Here is a 19,174-nt window from a genome sequence, read left to right as displayed (position 1 = left end):
CACGTTAGAGCTATATGAATTATTGTTTTCATCAAAAAAAAGTATCTTTTGTGGCTGATGTATGTGAAGCTACACAGGTTTGTACATTTAAATATACAAAATACTATATACATTCATAAATACTTGTATATAATTTATTTGAATATGGAACATAAACACTTAAAATTAAGATAACTACAGCTATTAAGATAAGAAGGGGAGGTGCAGGAATAATCCAAACTTGAAGAGGTGAAACTATCATGTTTTTCAAAAAAATAATAAAAAATTAGAGTCAAAACCAGAGTAGAGCTGAAATGGGTAGTTCCCATGATAATAGAAAGAATATATAATACAATATATACTCTTACTAGTATAAATATGTATTCTTCTCAGAAAAATGAATATAGTGTTGTATTAAAAAATTTTACTTCAATGTTAGAATATCATGCGATCCTTATAAAGACCATGTTATCAACTTTGAGGTAAACTAGATAGATTTGAGTTGTAATATGGCATCTAGCATGAATAGTTTAATAATTATATATTATGAATTGATATTGTAACTAAAAATACACACTCAAAGAAAAAAAAGATATTGTAACTAAAATAGTTAGTTTCGAAAATTAGCAATACTTTATCTTATTATAAATTAACCTCAAGAAAGAATTATGTAAAGCCCAAGTTTTGCATGCCTCAAGACAGATTCATATCAAAGTGGCTTAAAATTTCAAGCAGTTAGGTTCACTTCTATATTATGTTAAATTTCATTAAGGTCTTTTTCTGGATATATCAGGCATTTTCCAAGTCAAAGACATGCCAAGGACAAAACCTAACAAAAATGTTTGCATTAAGTTAAATTATGACATATCAATGTATTGCACAACTTTGTTAAATTATAACAAAAATGTTCTATCGATCATTCGATCCCCTCTGAATCCTCTATTACACTTTTCTTTTTTTCAACAGCTCTATTCTACAATAATCTCAAGGAGTCTTTGTACAGGGTATCATCACTCCGAAGTAGGAATGAGTGTTTCGGTATGCCGAGCATCCCTTCTACTTCCCAATTGGCAGAGAAGCCAATAGAGAATGCCAGAGAGGAAGAAGCTCACAAACCAGGCGTTGTTGTAGGCTATAACGAAAGCTTCCGAAGTGTGGGATAGAATACCGACCTTGTGAAGGAAGCCTGGGATTATAGGCAAGATGCCGGCCGACAAAGCCACCATTGCCGCGATATTAAATCCTTTGCAGTAGTAATAAGGACCTCTTGGATTCTTCGAATACAACGCGCTGACCTCCAAATTCGTGCCCTTTACAAGGTAGTAATCCGCGAGAATTATCCCGCCAATCGGTCCCATGAGCGCCGAGTACCCGAGCAGCCAGGTGTAGACGAAGCTCTCGCTGGAGCTTAGCAGCCTCCAAGGCTGGAAGGCGATGCCCAAGAGAGCGGTGAGAAGAGCTCCCCTCCTGAAGGTGAGCATAGTCGGACTAAGATTCACGAGAGCGTTCGCAGGAGCTACGACATTGGCGGCGATGTTGGTGGTGATGGTGGCGAGGCTGATGCCGAGGATGGCGACGAGCGTGGTCGAGAACCCTCCGATCCGTCCGAGGAGGTGGATCGGATCGGAGATCACGCGGCCGAAGATCGCCTCGGTGGAGGACGTCACGGCTAGACCGACGAAGGTGAAGATTCCCATGAAGAGCGGCAGCCCGGCCTGGCCGAGGATCTGGTCCTTTTGGCTCCGGGCGTAGCGAGTGAAGTCCGGGATGTTGACGGCCAGAGTAGCCCAGAAGCTGATGTTTGCAGTGAGGGATGGGAAGAAAATGGACCAGAATTCAGCTGACGAGAGCCGAGAAGAAGAGAGCGAGAGCATTCGGCCGAAGCCGCCGGCCTTGACGTAAGCCCAGCAGAGGAGCGAGGAGGTGAGGACGATGAGGATCGGCGCCGAGTACTTCTCCAGCTCCCGAATTCCATCCATTCCCCTCCAAACGATGCCCATCTGGGCCAGCCAGAAGGCCATGAAGCAGGAGAATTCGAGCGCCGAAGTTCCCAACCAGGGGACTTGAGACGGAGCAGAGGATGATGCCTTCAAGGAAGGAGGGAGGAGGAGGAAGACGGCCTCGCCGCCGATCCACGTCTCGATACCGTACCATCCGCAGCCGACTAAAGCTCGGAGGAGGGTAGGGACGTGGGCGCCGCGGACGCCGAAGGCGGAGCGGGCGAGGACCGGGAAGGGGATGCCGTACTTGGTCCCGGGGACGGCAGTGAGGACGAGGGGGACGAGGACGATGAAATTGGCGAGAACGACGGTGGCGACGCCCTGCCACCAGGCCATGCCGAGGTCGACGAGGCTGCCGGCGAGGTAGTAGGAGGGGACGCCGACGACGAGGCCGACCCAGAGGCTAGCCATGTCCCACGCGGAGAAGGTGCGCTGGGACGGCGGAGTCGGGGCGAGGTCGGAGTCGGTAGGAATGCCGCCGTCATCCATGTCGGAGGATTTTGGGGAGATGGGAGAAAGTGGGGGGCGTCGGAGTCGAAGCGATGGGAGATGGCCGGAAGGAGTGATGGTGGCGGGGAAGGCATGGTGTTTGAGTGTGAGAGGGTGGGAGTGGGGGCGGAGGTGGTTTGGAGCGGTGGTGGAAGGGGTGGGAAGCAGGGGACGGCGGGGAAAGCGATGGAGACGGAGGCAGGAGGATTCCATGAGGGACTTGGAATCTAGTTGGGCTCGGGGTGTGGAATCTGGGGCCGGGGAGAGGGGGATGGATCCATAAGATATCGAATGAGAGGTGGTGGTTGTGAACCTCTCACGAGGAACGTCCCCGCCAGCAAATGACCAAGTGGGAAGCCACAGCCCGTTCGAGGTTGGATTAATATAAAATGTTATCGCTAGAGATCACCAAGTGGAAGGCGGCGATCATCTGATACCACTCCGCTCTCGTGTACTGCTTAGACTACCGGTGATTGATAGTAATTTTCGAAAAATAAGAAAAATATATATTAGTTTGGTAGTTGGTTTGTCAAAGCCGTCGACCACAAGATAATATGTTGAATGCATCAAAAGTTTGGCAGATTAAGAATCTTGCATATTTTATCTAGGAGCGTAAGCTAAACGCGGAACTGAACTATTTTAAACTGATTTTCTAAGACCGAAATCGACTATCAACAAAGACAGTTTACCGACTTGAAAAATTCAGTCCAATTCGATTAACTTTATTAGGTTAATATTCAATGATCTAGACTAAATGGACTGAATTAAATTGAAACATAAAATATTTTATTTTATATAGGGTTGATATTCAATAAATTAGACTAAATAGACTGGCAAAGTCTAAACATAACCACTATATTTTATATATAAAAACTCTATTATATACATAAAATATATATAAAAAGTAAAAAATTTGTATATATATATGTGTGTGTGTGTGTGTGTGTTGAATCGGATTAGCTTGGTTGGAGTCGATTTTTCAAAAATTCAAATCGAAATTGAACTCATTTTTTTTCAGCTCAAGGATTTCTCATATCAAAATCAAATTGAATTTAGAAAAAAAAAACTAATATAAACCAAACTGAAGAAACTGACTCGAATTGAGTTCACAGTTCGGCTCAATTTTTTTTTGCACACCCATAATTTCATGCACATGAAAAGTTCTTGCAAACAGAAAAGTGTACGTAGCTGGGGACAAAGAACATTGGACCAAGTAACCTAGCCTTACGTGGAAATGAAGATCGAGAGTTTTAACAGAATCTGTTCCGAGCTAGAAGCTGTTCCGCGCCGCGGACGGTGCATGCTTAGATGGGGCGACACATTGCCCACCTGTCCGTCTAATTCTCAACTGTGTCAAATTAAGATAGCATGCCAAATAAGGCAGGTTGAGAGACGGGCCACATCTGAAGCATGCACTACAATACAAGCACAGGATGCTGACTTTGAAATAAACTGATACCCTAATGGTTGCTCAGGACTAGGCCATCATAGATGCTTTGATGACCTGCCAAGGAGAAAGGCTGACACCCAAGTATCATAGCCACTGCCAAGCTCTGGTCCGATTGATGCAATCTAATAAAGAGGCTGCTCGGCAGGTACTACCTTTGATTCACGACTGTAGATCCCATATATTATATTTTGAGGATGTTCTTAGCAACAGGCGGAAATGGCCACAAGCAGGAGGCCACTTGGTCAATTTTGCCTGCGTATAAGAAGGGTTTCACCCCAATAAGGTTGGGGAGATGCTATATTCTGACATCTCTGAGATCTATTTCCTCAGAACTGTGTAATGACGGTCCTTCAGTGACCATATCTAAAATTAAAAAAATGTTCTTACTGAAAGAATAGCGCACATATAGAAATTGGTGTTGAAGAAAGTATTTGCACAACTACCTGCTATTCCTTAGTTTTATTTTCACTCTTTTTTAAAAGCAATAAATATTTGCTGCTGGAAGCTCTAAAAATGTTTTACAAGCAATTTTTCAGAAAAACAAAAAAGGTTTCCCCAGATTAGTTCATTTTTCTTCTTGGACTACTTTTTGAAAACACAAACACAAAAGAAAGACCATAAATCCTTAACTCGAGTTATTTCACAAACTGAAAAGTTGGAAAATATAATCACTTTTATATAGTTCTGAAGTAGCAAAATCTAGGGCTAGAAGTCTCCTACAACCAACAAAGAGGAAAACAAAAGGAATTCCATTCAATTTCTTTTATTGAGACATCGATGGGACCAAAAGATGCCGCTTGTGAATCCACTCAACATTTCCACGTCAAAAATAATCGGGGAGCACGAGAGGCAAAGAAAAAATGGAGAATAATCGATACACCCAGGACAAACCTGATATCCAAATTTTGCTACCAAAACTCCAGGCCCCTGCAACTTTTCTTCCCTCCTTCCCTTTAATCTAATTTGTTAATCCTATAGTATGGAATAAGCTCTGATCACCTCAACAATGGGTGCACGGCACAACGGGCACTTCCCTCCACTTCGAACCAACTCACTAGCACAGTTGAAGCAAGCACACATATGCCCACATCTGGAGGAGAGGGAAAGAAATATATGTATTGGCCACCTTTTTGTTTCCTCTTGTGATCGCTACTCTACTTAATTTAAAAATTGTGCTCCATGTTAAAAGTTTGAGGAAGAGACGCACTGACCTGTATAAGAGGGAATCAATATGGCTATCACAACAGACACAGCAAGTTCCTTTCCTAACATGACCCCATTTGGATCCATCCTCTGATGATTCTCCACCCCTCCCTGAAACAGAGAGTAGTTTGAATTCAATGGTGTTGGTATTGAGGACTAGATGTTCTTAAGTTGAAGTGGGCATGCATTTAACATATTTACACATACATATATACCTACATATACATATATACATGTGTGTGCGAGTCCGGCGCACGCATATAACCTGACTACTAGGGGTGCAAATGAGCCAAACATGAGCAAGCTGACCAGCTCGAGCAAGGGTCAACTCAAATCAAGCTAGGAAACCATAGCTCAAGCTTAGCCCATATATAGCTGGGATAGCTCATGCTCATCTTGATCTCATCAGCTCATGCAAGCTCAAAAATTTGAGCCAAGCCAAGCTAGAGCTAATTCGGCTCAGATCAAGCCTGACTCGACATTTAATTTGGCTCAATAATAGCCTTGAATTAGTAAGTAGCTCGTGAACTTGATTATGAGCTCAATTTCATCATGAAAATAGCTTAATAAAAGTTATCTAAAGTAGTAAAGCACTAAAGCTTTTATCCAAAAACTAAAAAAACTCTGTAACGAGGAGAGAATTCCTCGTCACAGAAAGAAAAGAGAATTCCTCTTTTAGCTCAAACCTGTGCAGCAATCAAAGAAGAATAGAAATTTCTATTTAGATTTGAATTTGGAGAAAACTAGATGAAGAGATGATATGATCGCAGACATACCTTGATGGAATTACAAGCTTGATCTTCAAGCACTGGAGTCTTGTATTTTTTTAGAAAAAAAAAAGAAACAAGAAAAATAGCATTGCCTTCTCAAATAGTGTCTTGGACGGGGAATCTTGAAGCACCAGTGTCTTGAGAGGATCTTGCCAGGATGTTGACACATTGCCACCGAGGTCTCATGGGAAAGAGAGGATCTCAAGGCAAAGCAACATGAATGGAAGTAGAGAGTACTAGAGAGGTAAAGGAAACCTAGAAACCTCGAGGAAGAGGAGATTAAAGAGGTCCAAGGGAGCTGGAGATGCACAAGGAGAGTTGGAAGGTATGGTGGTGGCTGGTAGGAGCGGGAGCAGATAAGGATGGAGAAAAGGGAAAGTGAGTGTTTAGCAACTGTGAAATTTGGTAGAGTTGGTCATTAGTGCTTCTGGCTTCTTAAGACCTATGACTGTTAATAGATCCTACAGTTGGATTAAAACCCAACGGCAAGTTAGCCTTTACCAAAGCAATAATAGATATCTATTTACTAATATATAATACATATTATTTATTAGAATACAATATACATATATATAATTAGAAATTTAATTTGTATAAATTCCTTTTTTAGTGTGCATATATCTATATATTCTGGTTGATGCCAAATGAGACAATCTAGATCAAGCTCAGCTCTTTAATTTTCCAGCTCCAAACACTGGCTCGAGCTCAGCTCATTCACTAATCGAGCTGAATATTGAGCCAAATACAAGCTGGCTAGCAAACAGTTTAGTCATCTGATAGCTCTATTGACTACTCCCCTCATGTCTATCCGAGCTTTGTGGCCCACCCTCCACTTATCCCTGATGGCATAGCTGCCAGTGACCATCACTAGTAGCTCTCTCTCTCTCTCTCTCTCTCTCTCTCTCTCTCTGTGTGCGCGCGCGCGCGCGCGCACTCTCACCTTCCCATCTGCATGCCCATGCCCCCCTTGCCCTATGACCAACCCACCCCCACCATCTATGGCATTAACAACCACCAAAAATTTCCTCTCTCATTCTCTCTTCCTTGCTCTTCCTAGTAGCATTGACCTGCCAACCCCTCCACAAACAACAACAACAAGAAAATCCTAACCCCAAAATTCATAAGTATATTTTTCTTGATATAGCATACATATATGTGTGTTTAAGTTTATCCATCTATGGTTCAGTTACAGGCCCACATATCCATTTTGTTACTATGGTTATGTTCATATTAAGTATCCAGAACATTTATAAAGGTTAAGGTTCACGAATCTCTTGTTACAGGCACACTGCCTACATCTATAATAAGAATTTGAATCAGTTTATGTTTCATAGAATTAAATCATGCAGCATGAACAAATAAATGTACACTAACATTGCAAGAACAACTTACGGTATCACAACTAGTTCACAAGAAACATGATGGTCTAGTTCAAGAAAATTTGTACTAACCTTTTCCAGAAGAGCAATTCAAAGCGGCTGAAACTTCCTGTCGAACAGAGCGCTGCAACTCTAATTGCATATCCATGCATGCCTCCAACATACGCTGCATATTACTCATCCCTTGCTGAAGCCTAGCCATGTCAGCCCTTAAATCATTAATCATATCCCATTCCTGCACCAAAAACACCATGTCGGTTTCAGAAATAGAGTATTGCAGATGAATATGTGATATTAGGAACTAAGATTCTCAAAGCATGTTAGTCAGCAGGAGCTTTGTTAGGATGAATAGGTATAACCTATAATTATAATACATTTTCAGTTACAGAAGTAAATGAGCATTTCATTTTCCTGTCAATTGACAAAAGCTTATTAACTGCAGGGAAAATATATAAAAAGCATATAACTAAATCATATAACAAGAAGATTAAAATATATCAGTTTGACAACGTAGACCCAGAAATATCAGATTGGATTATTTTAAAACTAAAAGCACAGGGCAAGGTTATTGTCCTAGAATGTCAAAAATGCATCAGAGGGTAAAATCGTGTCTAGTATTTGCTCCATTCAATATTCTAAAATTTCAAACTGCATTTTTTATGAAACATAATAAGGAATCATAACATTATGAAAGGTAGCGCACAATATATGAACGATGAATGCTCTGTCGAGTCCAATGATTGTGATGCAATTCCGAGTGCCACATTGGTTGTGGTGGTGGCACTGGTGGACGTGGCAGCACAAGTGGAGGCCTGGGACTAGTTTCCTGCTGGTCCTGATTCAGATCATCTCTCTGCTGGGCCTGATCTTCCACTGGTGATGCAGTAGGCATGCTTCCTTGCAGATCCCAATCAAAGGGAGCACGTCCTTGCCGTTGAACATATGATTGTATAAGTTGGTCTAAACTTTCACGGAACCCACTTCGAAGAAGATTAGAGACACTTCTCCTACAGAATGAAGTATGACGGAGTCAACACACGATAATAAATCACACAATAGTCACAGGAACTTTCAAAAAAAAAAAACAAAAACAAAAAAGAAAGGAAAGGAAAAAAAAGAAAGAACAATTACCTGCTCAAGAGTTCCCTAAGCTCCATGCTGTACACATTGTCATCATCAGGTGGAATAAATCTATTGACTCTTCTCATAGAAATGGATTCTTGATCTCTTGGAGGATCTGAATGTCCATCTTGCCAGTCTGCAACATTTTCTTGAGAATCATCCTCATGCCACTCCTCATTTGCTTCTAGGAGATTACTATCTTCTCCATCTTCATCTTCAGGTGTTTCACGAGACCATTCCTGGTCCATATGCTCCTGCCAGTTCCCATCAGATTCTTCTCCGGTTCCATCATGCCATTCACTATACCCAACTTCAATAGACTGTTGCCAGTCCCTTCGACCATGTTCTGCATCTTCCTGCCAACTCACCTCTTGAGTATCAGATTCTTGCCAGTCTATATTATCATTTAGCGTGTTACTTTCCACTTCTGTGGCTTCATGTATCTCAGTTGTTTCATTTGTCTCATCATTCACATTAGTAATTTGAGATGAATCATGGTTAACATTTGACACCTCCACTATAGTACTTGGTTGATATTGATCATTTCTAGAGCCACTGATGTTATGATGAGGCTGATCATTCCTAGAGCCATTGCTGTTATGACTAACCGAAGCATCGGAATGGCTGCTAGCTTGACCACGGACAATATTTTCAAGTCTGTAGCGAAATCCTTCCCTAGATGCAAAAGATAAATTTTGTCATGACCTTACAAGTTCTTGTCAACCACGCTCAAAACAATAAACTAAAAAGAAAATTGTTAGACACGAAACAAAGAAATAACTTCTCCACATGCAGGGGTCATAGTGGCAGGAGCCTTGCACATTGGGATGCCCTTTTTTTACTAGGCACGAAACGAAATGGTAATTTCCATAAGCACAGATCCATTTTAAAGAACATAGAAAAAGATAGTGTAATGTGTGTGCGCGCGCACGTGCTTTTGTGTGTATTACATACATACGTACGTACGTATTGAGAATATGGTACCTCAATCAAATTAGACTACTTGCTCTATCTACAAAAAAAAGTCCCCAAACCCAGAGAGACAGAAGATACTTCAGCAAAGACAGAGGATGAACGGTTGATCATTTGATCCCGTATCAACAACAACAGTCAATAAAGCTTCGTCGGTTTATTAGTGGACTGTCCAGCATGTGGTATGATTAGCTTGAAGGGAATGGAATTAAGAATACAAGCAAGTGTATGGATTTTAGAATCTCACTGTGACCAACTTTTTAGTCAATTGGTGTAAGATATACAGCTCAATTAGCTGGCTAAGTTAACTTTTAATGTACCAGTTTTAACTTCATTCAATTGTTGTTTGACTTGGCTTCCTCTATGTTACTAGTAAGGTTTCGCCAGTTGGGTCATTTTCGATCATTTTTATTACAATTTCCAACCACATAGTAGCTGTAGCGTGTAAACCATGAAACGATAGCCTTTATTAGTAATTGACAGTGGTAAAACCCCAACCATTAAATCATGGTGGTAGTCCTTTAAAATAATGGTATGTGTGAGTAAGAGGATAATACGCAAATGTTGATGGTCATAAAAAGTTGAATCTGTGTCTTCTATAATAGCAAATAAATTTGTACAATAAAAGGTAATTTATGGTGAGACAGAGACATATTAATGCTTAACTAAGTACACAACATTGGTAGTTTATTAAGGTTGCAATAGAAGAAAGCATGAGGTCACATGTGATGGATTTTTATCCACATAACAACAAGGCAGAGAAAAGGACGAAATGCAAGTGTTTTAAAGCTTTTGCATAGGTGGCATATAAACCACTAGCATATGAGATTTGAGGTACCTATATGCAGTGCACTGCATAGTCGGCCTGCGGATTGCGTAGACGAGCCAAACGACATCTGGGCTGCTTTATCCGGATCCAAAAACTATGCAGATTTGGGTACGCATTTATACAAGTCAGGCTAATTAAAATTGAATTCAGGTGGGTGATAGATAGTATACTTCAAAGTTCTTTAGTATACTATAAATTTGAGCATAGATTACGCTTCCTAGGAATTGTAATTTTAATAGATTAACATATCTAACCATGCTAGAATATGAAGTCAAACAAGTGAACTTGTGAATATTTAATATTTAATATTTATTTATTTTTAAATAATTCAATTCTAATTTTTAATTCTTCTATAGACGTATATTATATATTAATTATTTTTTAAATATTTGAACAATGAGTTGCATGTGCACCCCATATTCTGCAAATGCACTATGCAGTGACCTGACCGCCCCAATACTGTGGGCCTTTACTAAAACATTGGCAAAGTGTAGCTGAGATGTCAAGGATTCGCTACATTCTCATTAAGGCAAACATGTCTCTTGAAGACTTTGCCTAAGAAATCGAACTTGTATTTTCCCTTTCCACTGTGTAGCTTGCACCACCTCAAGACTTTAAGCATAAAAGGCATAACATTATCATTTATTAAATATGCAGAGCTTTAGGAATTAGTGCCTCCATCTGTGCACTTGCAAGATAATTCACAACAATTTGATAAAAGAGAATGTATCTAATTTTTCCTTCTTTAATCAGTGAGGATATTCTGAAACTACAAAGCCCTTATAATGTTCTCATAATAACAATAATAATCTTATGAAATTGAATATGTCTACGTTTTTTTATTCCTCAGCTAATGCATATCTTTCATTAATCATGCAAAGTAATTGAATGCAAGATTCAGATCCTATATGCTGCTCCTATCCCTAAATAGGGAAATAGAAAACTTCAATATTAGAGCGCTTATGCAGGTCACCACACATGGAAAAAGTTTTAAACTTTTAATCATAAAACAATCAAAGAGTCTGGAGCCAGCTGTAACTAAATAAATGGCCATTTTCTAAATGTTGATCATTCATAAGTTCTAGAAAAATAATAGTAGTAACAATATCAACTTGTAAGCAGGCCATCAAGGAAACCATACCTCAAGCCAGTGACAGGATGGCGTTGTCTTAGCTGACCCAGCTCTCTTGCTGCAACTGACGGTGGTCTCTCTTCCTCAGTTGATCCTCCATTTCTTAAAAATCTACCTCGGAGTAATGACTGGAAGATGATTTGCATTAGATTCCAAAAAAATAGTCATACAAGCAAAACATTATCTCAGTATTTCTTAGCAAAAACATGAACATAAATGTAAATTGGAAGTAGTAATATTTCCAAACTCTAAGGATATCACCTTAGTATTTCATATTTAGTTCCCTTGCACATATCATCTTATATTCATTGGTAACATGTTACTATAATTTACTATTTCGATTTGACCTGTTTGAATGGCATTTGTCTGTAAGAATGGGTATTATGTCAAAGATATGATGGGTACTGCCTTAATTTACTAATATGATGTTAATCAAGATCCGCCGTACTAGTACCGGTCGGCGTACCGGTGGCGGCCCAGATCAGATCCGGCCCCGTACCAGTTCCGTACCGGTTCTCCAACAATAAACTACCGGTACCGGATTCCACGCTGATCCGGTACCGGTCCCAAACCGGACCGGTACGTGCCAACCCGTACCAGCCGGTATGGCAGACCATGATATTAATATTCATGTAGTCATGTGATAATTTGAGTTCACTAGCAAAATAAACTTTTCAAGGAAATATAAGGTTCAGCATGGAATACCATGAGCATCATCATAAGCAAATAAGAAAATTCTAAAAGTACGTCCTTTGCAAATATACTAGGTTACTTCACTGAGTCAAAATCTGAAAGTATGCCATAAATATTTACTCAAGGTTTATTCAAATCATAGCATAAATGAAGATTTTGTCCTCCTTCAAACTAATGAACAATATTACCTGACAAAACAGATACTAGCCTTGAGAAACTATTAAGAAGGAAAGAGATTCTTGGATGCCAAGAAATTGGGTTTATAAAGTTGGTTATTTTGATCAATGGAGGCTGCTTTGTTCTCGAGTAATATAACCAGGTTTTACAGCAGAATTATTTTTGTTATTCCTAGACAGCCTTGAATCTATCCAGTATACTTCAAAACTCTTCTCTGTTACTTTTTTGACCAGTAAGGGTCTGATCAATTTGAAACGCAAACAGTGAAACCATTCTAAATCAAATGAAAAGCTCAACCGACTTTTCTTTATTTGTTATAATTTTTGAAAAAATAATATTTCTTTTTCTTGATTTAGGTTCTAATTAGACTATGGAATTTGAAGCAACTAAAAGATGAAAGGCACCAAATGTTTATGACCTCAAGTGTTACTCTTAAGAGCTTGTAGACAATTAAGAATGAATGCCAAATGATACGGATGGGCATGTATAAACCTAAGATAAATTGTCATAGGCTGACAGAAGCTCTTTTATTTCTATAGTACCACACTAATAAATCTATCAATTAGGGATGTTCAGTACCTCTGTATTCAGCATTTTTTTTACCTACAATCAGATGTAAGTTTTACGTACAATAGCCCTTAACAACAAATGATTTTCAATCCCTACATCAATGGATGTTTCGCAGGTATGCACTTATAATTACACCATCCATGGCAGCCCCCAACACTTAACATCAGGAATGGCAGTTCATTCCTCCCCGCTGTAGTGGATTACATGGGTTACGCTATAAAATAACATCAGAGCCAGCTACAACGTCGGTACTATGTGTACATCCCAAGCATGTTATTGATGAGAAAGCTTAATTGTGTTCCACTGTATTGTTTAATATGAATTTTGAGTTTATTATTTTGTTAATATGTAAAGTAGTTATAGAAGACCAAATTATAGAACATATAATGCACAATTTGAAAAGCAATTAACACAAATATCTAGGATATTCTATAAGTGCTTGATTTCAAATAATTAACAGAAAAATGTAATAAAGGAGAAGAAAGAAAACTAAAATGACAGCAGACTGACCTGAATGCGATTCCGGTGAGCGAAGTCTGAAACAGCCCGATGCTCGGACAAACCCTGCAGCTCCCTCTGCCTTTCCCTCACGATCCTCGTGATAAGATCGAGCCGAGCCTGCCTCCCGCGCAGCCTCGGCAGGTCTCTCCGGACGTGCTCCGGCTGCCCTTCCTCGTGATCCGTGACCGACCCGTCCCGGCCCCGCTCGTCCCTCCTGCTAGCCCGGGCTTCCCTCTGCTGGCTCGCCATCTGCACCGACTCCCTCACAAGCCTCACCCTCTCGCGCTCCGTCTCGCCGAGCCACTCGGCCCTCGGCGACATCCGAGATGCCTCATCCGCTATCCCATTCTCCGTCATCCACCCACGAACAATCTGCCTCACCCTCTCCCTCTCGCCGTCCCCGAGATCAGGGGACTGCTCCCTGCTCGAACCCCGGCCCTCGTCATCGTCCACCAAATGAGCATCCCGCCTTCTCCCGGCCGGACTCAATGGTTCCTGAGCCCAGCGATGGTACTCATTGTCGTCGCTCTCGCTAGCATCCTCCGACGTGCCCCCGCGCTCCGCCGCCCGGCTCACCTCCGGTCTGCCGGGGCGGTTGCCGGACACGGTGGGGCTCCCCCGGTCCCTCACGGCGGTGGCGGCCTCGTACTCGAGCTCGCGCCACCGCTGGAGAATGGATGAGGCCCGGGCGGCCACGGGGCGCTCGACCGATGACTGGGCGGCGCGCCGGGACTCGCGGAGGAAGGACGAATCGAGCATGGAGACCGTGTGGAGCCCGGCGAGGGCCATAAGCTCGTTCTCGCGGTTCCGGCGCTCGATGGTGGTGATCATCTCCTCCGCCTGCCGGGCGACCCACCGACTGAGGATCCGGGAGTGACGTCGAGCAGCGGCGGAGGATTCCGCGAGGTCGTCGCCCTCGAGGTCCGACCGCCGCCGCCGCCGGGCGAGGAGATCGGGGGCTTCGCCGCCGCCTCCGGCGGCAGAGGGGCCGTCGTCGTCGTCAGCGACGGAGCTGCAGGAGGCAAGGGCGGTCATGCAGCCGTCGATGTGGCCACGGACCAGCTCCTCCAGCCCCTGCCGGAACTGCCGATCGGCATCCTCCCGCTTATGCCGGAAATCCACCATATCCGATCCTTCCCCCGACGGAACCCTAGGCCGGCATGAGTCCTAAAATCTACCGCGATGGAATCGATCGATCCTATTAGAAAAAGAACCACACAATAAGAGAGAAAGGGGGAGAGCGATGGGGTAATTTATAGAGATTAAAGAAAAAAAATTCGCCTTTCAATGCTGCTTAAAATTTGTAGCTCTTGTTCTTGGAGTGTGGGAGAAGGAGAGAAACGCCACCGATCCCCATGCGGCGGACGAAGAGGAGAAGAAAGAGGGAAGGAGGAGGCAAAAAAAAATAAAAGAGAAAACTGGCGATTATGGGCATTATTTGGGTTTTCAATTCCACGTGGTAATAATTTGGATGATGGCCGAGTCGATCTGTCCGTTTGTGCGCGGCTGGTGAGCGAAATTACGATGACGCCTCGTCGGGGACCCTTTATTTATAATATCAAGGTCTAAGCGATGGAAAGAGGGGTGGTGATGGTATCCGGACGTCGGACCATATCTTCTTGGATCCGCTTAATAAATTCGGTACGGTGTACGTGGACGGCCCCAGCATTTTGACGGTCCTTGTTTTAGACTTGATTGGAGAGTTGTCCTGGAGCCGGGTGATTAGAATCAGGTGGTCGAGATTGAAATTGGTAGGAGCACCATGGGCATTCTCGGATACGGATTAGGAGGGGGGGCAGGATGTTAGAGCCGCAGCGGTTGGTTAGCTACGGACCCAACCGCCAGGGTGAGGAGGGAGGAGGATGTTTTTTCACTCCAAAGGCATGTACTTTATTAGTGGTTAAATTTCCAATCTAAAATGACGTGCGACAAAAAAGCGCCAAGGGTTTTTTTGCCATGAACACACTCTTCCGTGAGGCTTTTGAGCCCTCAACTTTATTCGAGTCCATAAATATTTATAGTTGGATCCGTTAAGTTAGTCAAGCCATTCAATGTATTCCTTCTTTGGAGACATGATCTCAGGAAGCTATGTCATATGTCCATCGTATGACAAATTTGCTTCCATAGAATCACAGGGATAAAATGATAAAAAGCAACCGACTATAAATGCAAGCTTAAAAATTTATAATAATTCAGAATCTAATTTAAAAAAAGATAGGCTCTGACATTCTCATCAGATCACGATCGATTCATGATCAGCTCTAATAGATCCATGCTACAATGTCTCTTAGTTTACACAGATTAAATCTCATCTAAAAAAACTAGCTTGAATGTATTATTTGAATTTCTTAATTCTATATAGGCATTCAAAATTTATTCAGCAAATAATTAATATAAATTAAATATATATCAAAATAAAATAAAAAAAAGCAACCGAGGATAGATGCAAACTTAAAGATTTGTTAACGGATCTTATTCCTGCACGATTAAAAGAATCTGATAGGGGGCTATGCCTAAAGGCAAGAAAGACAGTGGAGCACCAGCTTTCTTGTCTTTTCCTTGAAAATAATAATTTTTATATTTTTACTACCCATGTAATGGAGATTATATTTATGGCAGGGAAAAGTTGCTACTTTTCAACTTTGTCATGAACGCATAATGAAGTGCAATACTTAACAATGTATTTAAATTGTGTTATTGGCGGCAGGTATTCCAAATCATTTTTGATGTTGAATCCTAGGTCGTTGTTACTTTTAATTTACAGCTCCAAAGTCGCTGCAATTCCCTATATTAATTTCCTACTGCTCTGGTGCAAGAGAGTTGACTATATATCAACTGCTGCAGCACTAAATTTAATCCTTGGGATATTTGATTCCTGAGTTTCCAATTGTGTTGCCAATCTACATCCCCTTGTACGGAGATGGATAGAACCATTGCTAAAAGAGAGATACAAATCGGAATTTAATCCCAAAGCTATCATGGAGCAAAGAATATGGAATTCTAAGGTGATCATGCCATAAGGTGATGAATTCTTTCATATTTCTCAAACTTGTGGATGATATGTATTAATTAACACGCATTCTCTTTTTCTTTAGATGGTTCGAACCAGTACTTAGAGACTTGGATATGGTCACACATTTTTGTTTCACAAATTAGATGTCATCAACATTGTATCATACATGAGGTATAAAACACAAATTAGTTTGTTATGATCTTGGTGCTCTTGTAATCTTTCCTCCAGACACACACACACACATACTTATATATTGTTAAACATTTTTTTTCCTAATTCAAAGCAAGGGATGGAAACTTAATTAAGTGGACAGACCGCAGTTTTCCTAATTTCATTCTCTTTATTTACAAAACCTTAATTAAAATCTCCTATAAATTAATCATGTGCATTACCTGTGCCATGACTTAATAAATAACCTAATCGACAATGGAAAATGACTAAATGAGTCCTCAGCTGAATTAAGGATCTATTTTGGCTTCACTTTATTAAGCTGATTTTCTAGCTATCTAATCTTGAAGTTTGGTGAGGTACCTTTGTTTGCTAAACATTAAAATGTGATATCAAATAGAGTATGTTTGTTTCACCTAAGTGACCAAATAAGTGAAAAAAGTGACTTTCTGGTGTTTAGTCTGACAGTATTAGTCACCAAAATGTCTAACTTATGCCTTGACTTTGTGAAAAATACTGTAGTGACTTTGGTTTGGATGGTCCTAAGTCACTTTCGGCAACTTATTTTATAGCTTTCACTTTTAATCACCTATGGTAAACTAAATAGACATCACGTCGTGATGATTGAATTAAATGAACCACTCAATGAGCTAAGTTTGGTTCATTTACATCTCTTCCTAGACTTAAAGCAATTAGGGTCTAGAATTAAAGTATTTATACCTTTCATATACACGTTGATCTAATTCGTCTTAATTTTTTTCTCCTTTCTTTCTGAGACATATCTTAAATCAATTCTAATGTTATGCATAATCATTAAACCTTCCTGTTTAATCCTTGCTTCCTGTTTAGTCTTGCTTTGATGAAGCCCATGTGCCTACGAAGCACGGGCGACCTCGCTCTCAACTAATTAAATACATACATCTAAACCAACAGCTAACATAATTTGGTAACCAGTTTCAATGACAGAATGATTAACATGGTGCAGCTCGTTCTTTGACTAAATCATCAAATCAAGACTAAGCCTATATCCACCCCAACCAAACCTCTCCACTTGGCATCTAAATTTCTTTTTCCTTCATCACCTACATGTCTCTTATATTGATGGATGTGCGAGTGAGACGCGCCACCATGTGGCACCATTTAGCTAGGTGATCCTTTTAAACCATGCGAATCATATCTATCTATGATTCAAGGTAGAGGTTCACGTATTGTACGTACAAGCAATAGTTACTACGCAAGAACCTGCAACTCTAAACCATGCATGGTTTTGTGTAAGAGCATCATTAATTTGATGTGTTGTTCATCCTATATATATATATACACACCATATACAAACCCGTATCTCCTTTTGTGGATTCGAACAAGCTTCGCTAACATGCACAAACCCACCAAAGAAAGAGGAAAAAAGATCAGAATTGTCCTTAGTCTATATGTACTCTACGGTCCTCTATCATCTTTTGAACTAAAAAACTGAGTGATACCGTCTCCACGAGGTTGGGTAACCTAAAGGCGTTAACATGTGAGCATGAAATGGGTCATCCCCGAGCCATGCAGCCAATCACGTACAAGACCACAAGCACGAAGCCTTGCACGCACGCAAGCACAAACCTTTTCCATGGTTACTTTATGCCAACCATTCGAGGCCACGTGGTTTCTGCCATGACCCTGATCAATTTCCCCAGCCATTCATTCAGTGGCACCTGAGCCACGCAGTGGGGGAACATACCACGCTGCCCCCTCACTCCATTCTCCACGCTCGCACATCCTCCAAGGGAGTACCTTTTCAACTCTGAACCATTTCTCCCTCTGAAGATAAACTTTTTTTTCCATGTAGGCCGCGGCTTGTCCCCTAGCAGGAGAATGCAACTGCCCTTAGTAACATTTTTTTTTTCTCTAGGGGAAGGGTAAGTCAGGGACATGTGGACAAGAAGGTGAAGTCACTTCTTCTTAAGTGCGTGCCGTCGTACTAAATGCATGCAAGGAGAATTTTTTTTCGCTGACATCTAAAGATAGTCTCGTCCGAATACATGCAGACAACACTCGGTTTCCAAGGAAAAAAAAAATATTTTTTATATATATATTTTGTTTTATTTTTTAAAATAATTTATTATATATATATAATAAATCAAAATTTTAACTAAAATGGCTAACCAAAAAATATTATTTAAATTTTTCAATCCAACAAAACCTATCCAGCAAATAACCGATGTAGGACTAAACACATGTCCACACGGATTCCGACATACTCTTTCCATTTAGGCCTTAATGTTCTCATCAAGCATCGGCCCGTGGTCAGCTTCAATGAATCCGTATTGCAGTGTCTCTTAGTCCACATAAGTTATAGGTCAGATCTGCTCTTATATTATTTTTAACAAACCAAAACCTTATATATTCAAAATGACCAGAAAAGGTATAATTTTAGATTTTTTAGTGCGGTATAAATACTTAAGATCTCCATCATGAATAACTGATATGTAACTAAACAGGGACTAAACACACATCCACATGTGTGTGTGATCCTATATTTGATAGCTAGAATAGAAGCAGCAAATAGGAAGAACTGTGACAAGAGTTTGCTTCCATGTGTACCTTGTGGATTTACAGAAGCAGCTGCCTTCTTGGACAAAATAACTTAATATCTAGATAATTGAAACAGTAACGTGGCACGTGCTGTGGATAAGGATGTGGTTGTCTCATCCGCTTTGGCTACGCATGTGCGGCGGCATG

General features: G+C 40.9%; 2 protein-coding genes across 2 annotated transcripts; both read right to left on the bottom strand.

The window, feature by feature from the left end:
* Positions 1-804: 804 nt before the first annotated feature.
* On the bottom strand, positions 805-2,817 carry NCS1 (permease, cytosine/purines, uracil, thiamine, allantoin family protein). The gene has a single exon (XM_008805235.6). It carries the CDS (start codon positions 2,679-2,681, stop codon positions 990-992), a length of 1,692 nt encoding a protein of 563 aa, XP_008803457.4. The 5' UTR covers positions 2,682-2,817; the 3' UTR covers positions 805-989.
* A 1,841-nt stretch (positions 2,818-4,658) lies between these two features.
* On the bottom strand, positions 4,659-14,678 carry LOC103716994 (uncharacterized). Its single transcript, XM_039123660.3, has 8 exons — positions 14,548-14,678; positions 13,276-14,464; positions 11,335-11,453; positions 8,402-9,067; positions 7,974-8,277; positions 7,343-7,505; positions 5,130-5,232; positions 4,659-5,008 (listed from the first exon to the last, which is right to left on the bottom strand). The coding sequence occupies exons 2-8, from the start codon at positions 14,389-14,391 to the stop codon at positions 4,891-4,893; spliced, it is 2,589 nt and encodes an 862-aa protein (XP_038979588.3). The 5' UTR covers positions 14,392-14,464; positions 14,548-14,678; the 3' UTR covers positions 4,659-4,890.
* Positions 14,679-19,174: the final 4,496 nt, after the last annotated feature.

The sequence above is a fragment of the Phoenix dactylifera genome, chromosome 3 (genome assembly GCF_051530095.1).
Source record: "Phoenix dactylifera cultivar Ajwa chromosome 3, Ajwa_hap1_PhDact_Kaust_v1.1, whole genome shotgun sequence".
NCBI lineage: Eukaryota > Viridiplantae > Streptophyta > Magnoliopsida > Arecales > Arecaceae > Phoenix > Phoenix dactylifera.
This window is presented reverse-complemented; position numbering and strand designations above follow the sequence as displayed.